This window comes from Hyla sarda, chromosome 12 (assembly GCF_029499605.1).
Source record: "Hyla sarda isolate aHylSar1 chromosome 12, aHylSar1.hap1, whole genome shotgun sequence".
Classification (NCBI taxonomy): domain Eukaryota; kingdom Metazoa; phylum Chordata; class Amphibia; order Anura; family Hylidae; genus Hyla; species Hyla sarda.
In genome coordinates this window covers 868534-874684 of record NC_079200.1, presented here as the reverse complement: position 1 = coordinate 874684, position 6151 = coordinate 868534, and the positions used below count along the sequence as shown (strand labels likewise).

Here is a 6151-nt window from a genome sequence, read left to right as displayed (position 1 = left end):
TATTTATTTAGTTATTTGGTTATTTATGTAGTTATTAATTTAGTATTTAATTAATTTCATTTATTTAGTTATTCTTTTAGTAATTTAGTTATTTGGTTATTTAAATAAATTACTAAATAACTAAATGAATAACTACATAATCAAATTAATAAATAAAAATAAACTATATAACCAAATGACAAACTATTTAAATATAAAGATAAATAAATATTTACAAAAATAACTAAATCATTTTATTTTATACTTTTTTGCCCCTGACATACTAAAAAAACCGTAAAAGGATGTTTATGTGACCTGACTATTTGGAAAATACCGATTTTTGTAGTTTTCCAACAATTGACGGGTGAACGTGTCACTTGGATAAGTTAAAGCTTCACACAAAGTTACTTGTCCAATAAAAGGAGTCGGGTCACATGTAGAGGTTCTTGTGTGCGCCTTGTGTTTACCTGTTTTATTTGATGTGGCAGACGCGTGGGTTTTCAGTCATATTAATTTCTATTTCAGAACAGACATGATTTCCTCATGCTGCCTACATTTCCCATGATGCCTCTGACTTTGCATTTTGACCGCGATTGGACACATGACACCGAGCCGCTAATAAAAAATAATATTCATTTATTAAATAGTAATAATTCATTTTATTATTCTCACAATTACTTCAAGAAAATAAAAATAAAAATAAATTATTAAATTACAGCTTAATGAGACAGAACATTTCTCCGTAGACACTTCTGCCTAAGATCAAAGAAAATCCCTCTAGAACAGTGTTTCCCAACCAGGGTGCCTCCAGCTGTTGCAAAACTACAACTCCCAGCATGCCCGGACAGCCAAAGGCTGTCCGGGCATGGTGGGAGTTATAGTTTTGCAACAACTGGAGGGCTGAAGTGTGAAGACCACTGCACTAAGGGATAAGATGAGAGGGAAGCCTTGATTTACCTTTCACGGACAGAATGGATCCTCTGGAGGAGGAAGACAGGCTGTTGTCTGTCTAGGCATGCTGGGAGATGTAGTTTTAGAACAGCTGGGAAGTCCAAAGTGTGAAGACCACCGCACTAAGGGATGAGGTGAGAGGGAAGCTTTGATTTACCTTTCAGGGACAGTATGGATCCTCTAGAGGAGACAGACTCCCGGCATGCTGGGATTTGTAGTTTTGCAACAGCTGGAGGGCTGCAATGTGAAGACAACTGCACTTGCGATAGAGATAAGAGGGAAACCTTGAGTTACCTTTCAGGGACAGTGCGGATCCTCTAGAGGGGGCAGACAGGCCTCTGGCTATCTGGGCATACTGGGAGTTTTAGTTTTGCAACAGCTGGAGGGCCAAAGCGTGAAGATCACTGCACTAAGGGATGAAATGGGAGGGAAGCCTTGATTTACCTTTCAGGGGCAGATCATCTGGAGGAGGCAGACAGGCTTTCGGCTGTCTGGGTATACTGGGAGTTGCAACAGCTGGAGTCACCCTGGTTGGTAAACGCTGCTCTAAGACCTTGTGTCACATCTACTGACACCAATATCATTCAAAAGGGTGGGTGACAACCAAGATGGCTGCCACCCTTTTAAAGTTTCTCCACGACTTCCTAAATTGGCAGTAAAATTCCTTCAATTCCTCATCCATGGGGCCTGATAGATTCCGAATTATCAGATACTCCAGAATATCGGACGGTCATAGAAGAGTAAATGAAATTCCCCAAATTCTTCCCCATAAGCTTCTCTATCACTAAAAATGCAAAGCAATACCACAATCCACCACTAGTGGCCACTGCAGGAGAACGGTGCAGCTTCAGCGGATCTCCCAATGGCGTCCATCTGCTTTGTTTTCTGCCCCTGTATAAAATTATTCCCCATCAAATGGGAGGGTCCTGGGTGAAGGTCCCACCCCCTTCCCAGGCCCCACCCCTTTGGCACATGAACCATTCCGATGCCGCCATCTTTAGTCCCTCATGTAGAGCTTTATCGCTCCGGCGTTGTGCAGCGCCTGCCACAGCTTCATCTCCCGGCGGTAGTTGTGGTTGGAGTAGAAGACGACCCGGTGGTGACTGGAGTCGAAGTAGTGGTCGGAGAATTCTGCGTAGTTTGGTGTCATATATCCGTAGGCGCTAACCTGGCGGAGACAAGAGTGGCAGGGGTTAATCTCCACGTCAGCTTCAGCTCCCCCAGAGTCCTCTCTGTTATGGGGACAAACTCTATTCCCTTGTCCTGGATTAATAAGGAAGTCTACGGTACATTTATATTCTCTAGAAACAGCGCCACTGTATTCCACAGGCTGGACCTGGTATTACACCTCATCCCTATTAAAGGGGAACTCCGGGGAACTGAATCTCCAAAGAACAGGAGAGGGTACAAGTGTCTGATCCCTGGGGGGTCCCTCTTCTCCTGAACCGGACCCCGGCTACTTACCCGCCCATGGTGGGGGCCAGAGAGCACCAAGGACAGGTCCTGGGACCCCCGCGATCATGTGTCTGATAAGTTATTTTCCCCGGAGTAACCCTTTACTGTCTGTGGGGCTGATTTACCACATTCGGCACCGTTGTTGGCTTAAAGTGTCACTTTTGATCAGTGGGGGTCTCAGTGCTCAGTGCTGCCCCCATTGATGAGACCCCCACCTATCCTGCGTCATTTAACCTTTTATAGGCTCCGTGATACATTATGGTTGGCAAACAAAGTGTTAATCATCTTTGAGTCATTTCCCACCACCAGGGGGCGGTCCCGTCCCGGATCTTTACTTTGTATTAATTAAATTCCAGGAAACAATTGACTGAGTGTATTGATCCGTATAACAAGTAGAAGGCGGCGACGGAACAAACAACGCAACTAATTCCGTATAACAAGTAGAAGGCGGCGATGGAACAAACAACGCAACTAATTCCGTATAACAAGTCGAAGGCGGCGACGGAACAAACAACGCAACTAATTCCGTATAACAAGTAGAAGGCGGCAACGGAACAAATAAACAACGCAACTAATTCCGTATAACAAGTAGAAGGCGGCGACGGAACAAACAACGCAACTAATTCCGTATAACAAGTAGAAGGCGGCGACGGAACAAATAAACAACGCAACTAATTCCGTATAACAAGTAGAAGGCGGCGACGGAACAAACAACGCAACTAATTCCGTATAACAAGTAGAAGGCGGCGACGGAACAAACAACGCAACTAATTCCGTATAACAAGTCGAAGGCGGCGACGGAACAAATAAACAACGCAACTAATTCCGTATAACAAGTAGAAGGCGGCGACGGAACAAACAACGCAACTAATTCCGTATAACAAGTAGAAGGCGGCGACGGAACAAACAACGCAACTAATTCCGTATAACAAGTAGAAGGCGGCGACGGAACAAATAAACAACGCAACTAATTCCGTATAACAAGTAGAAGGCGGCGACGGAACAAACAACGCAACTAATTCCGTATAACAAGTAGAAGGCGGCGACGGAACAAATAAACAACGCAACTAATTCCGTATAACAAGTCGAAGGCGGCGACGGAACAAACAACGCAACTAATTCCGTATAACAAGTAGAAGGCGGCAACGGAACAAATAAACAACGCAACTAATTCCGTATAACAAGTAGAAGGCGGCGACGGAACAAATAAACAACGCAACTAATTCCGTATAACAAGTCGAAGGCGGCGACGGAACAAACAACGCAACTAATTCCGTATAACAAGTAGAAGGCGGCGACGGAACAAATAAACAACGCAACTAATTCCGTATAACAAGATCATTCATTACTATTCACCATGAAGGCGTCGCCAGAGATCACATGACCAGACGAAAACTCATCCAAGAGGAAACACGTACGACCGCAATACATTATATACAACGTATCCAGAAAGTCTTCACCCCCGGTCACTATATACAATGTATCCAGAAGGTCTTCACCCCCCCCCCCCGATCACTATATACAACGTATCCAGAAAGTCTTCACCCCCCCCCCCCGATCACTATATACAATGTATCCAGAAAGTCTTCACCCCCCCCATCACTATATACAACGTATCCAGAAAGTCTTCACCCCCCATCACTATATACAATGTATCCAGAAAGTCTTCACCCCCCCCCATCACTATATACAACGTATCCAGAAAGTCTTCACCCCCCATCACTATATACAATGTATCCAGAAAGTCTTCACCCCCCATCACTATATACAATGTATCCAGAAAGTCTTCACCCCCCATCACTATATACAATGTATCCAGAAAGTCTTCACCCCCGGTCACTATATACAATGTATCCAGAAAGTCTTCACCCCCCCCATCACTATATACAATGTATCCAGAAAGTCTTCACCCCCCATCACTATATACAATGTATCCAGAAAGTCTTCACCCCCCCCCATCACTATATACAACGTATCCAGAAAGTCTTCACCCCCGGTCACTATATACAACGTATCCAGAAAGTCTTCACCCCCGGTCACTATATACAATGTATCCAGAAAGTCTTCACCCCCCCATCACTATATACAATGTATCCAGAAAGTCTTCACCCCCCATCACTATATACAACGTATCCAGAAAGTCTTCACCCCCCCGATCACTATATACAACGTATCCAGAAAGTCTTCACCCCCCCGATCACTATATACAATGTATCCAGAAAGTCTTCACCCCCCCCGATCACTATATACAATGTATCCAGAAAGTCTTCACCCCCCCATCACTATATACAACGTATCCAGAAAGTCTTCACCCCCCATCACTATATACAATGTATCCAGAAAGTCTTCAACCCCCCCGATCACTATATACAACGTATCCAGAAAGTCTTCACCCCCGGTCACTATATACAATGTATCCAGAAAGTCTTCACCCCCCCATCACTATATACAATGTATCCAGAAAGTCTTCACCCCCCATCACTATATACAACGTATCCAGAAAGTCTTCACCCCCCATCACTATATACAATGTATCCAGAAAGTCTTCACCCCCCCCGATCACTATATACAACGTATCCAGAAAGTCTTCACCCCCCATCACTATATACAATGTATCCAGAAAGTCTTCGACCCCCCCGATCAATATATACAACGTATCCAGAAAGTCTTCACCCCCCATCACTATATACAATGTATCCAGAAAGTCTTCACCCCCCCATCACTATATACAATGTATCCAGAAAGTCTTCACCCCCCCCCCATCACTATATGCAACGTATCCAGAAAGTCTTCACCCCCGGTCACTATATACAATGCATCCAGAAAGTCTTCACCCCCCGGTCACTATATACAATGTATCCAGAAAGTCTTCACCCCCCCATCACTATATACAATGTATCCAGAAAGTCTTCACCCCCCCATCACTATATACAATGTATCCAGAAAGTCTTCACCCCCCCATCACTATATACAACGTATCCAGAAAGTCTTCACCCCCCCCATCACTATATACAACGTATCCAGAAAGTCTTCACCCCCCGATCACTATATACAATGTATCCAGAAAGTCTTCACCCCCCCCCCATCACTATATACAACGTATCCAGAAAGTCTTCACCCCCCGATCACTATATACAACGTATCCAGAAAGTCTTCAACCCCCCATCACTATATACAATGTATCCAGAAAGTCTTCACCCCCCATCACTATATACAATGTATCCAGAAAGTCTTCACCCCCCATCACTATATACAATGTATCCAGAAAGTCTTCACCCCCCATCACTATATACAATGTATCCAGAAAGTCTTCACCCCCCTATCACTATATACAACTTATCCAGAAAGTCTTCACCCCCCTATCACTATATACAATGTATCCAGAAAGTCTTCACCCCCCTATCACTATATACAACGTATCCAGAAAGTCTTCCCCCCCCATCACTATATACAACGTATCCAGAAAGTCTTCACCCCCCATCACTATATACAACGTATCCATAAAGTCTTCACACCCCCCGTCACTATATACAACGTATCCAGAAAGTCTTCACCCCCCCATCACTATATACAATGTATCCAGAAAGTCTTCACACCCCGATCACTATATACAATGTATCCAGAAAGTCTTCACACCCCGATCACTATATACAACATATCCAGAAAGTCTTCACCCCCCCATCACTATATACAACGTATCCAGAAAGTCTTCACCCCCCGTCACTATATATAACGTATCCAGAAAGTCTTCACACCCCCGTCACTA

The 6151-nt window shown here is 44.1% G+C and overlaps 1 protein-coding gene across 1 annotated transcript in view; it reads right to left on the bottom strand.

The window, feature by feature from the left end:
- Positions 1 to 651: 651 nt before the first annotated feature.
- Positions 652 to 6151, bottom strand: part of LOC130296900 (alpha-N-acetylgalactosaminide alpha-2,6-sialyltransferase 2-like) — a 166601-nt gene continuing 161101 nt past the window's right edge. Inside the window, exon 9 of the mRNA XM_056548945.1 lies at positions 652 to 2098. Within this exon, the coding sequence (XP_056404920.1) occupies positions 1928 to 2098 (171 nt within the window). The 3' untranslated portion in view covers positions 652 to 1927. The remainder of the gene's footprint in view (positions 2099 to 6151) is intronic.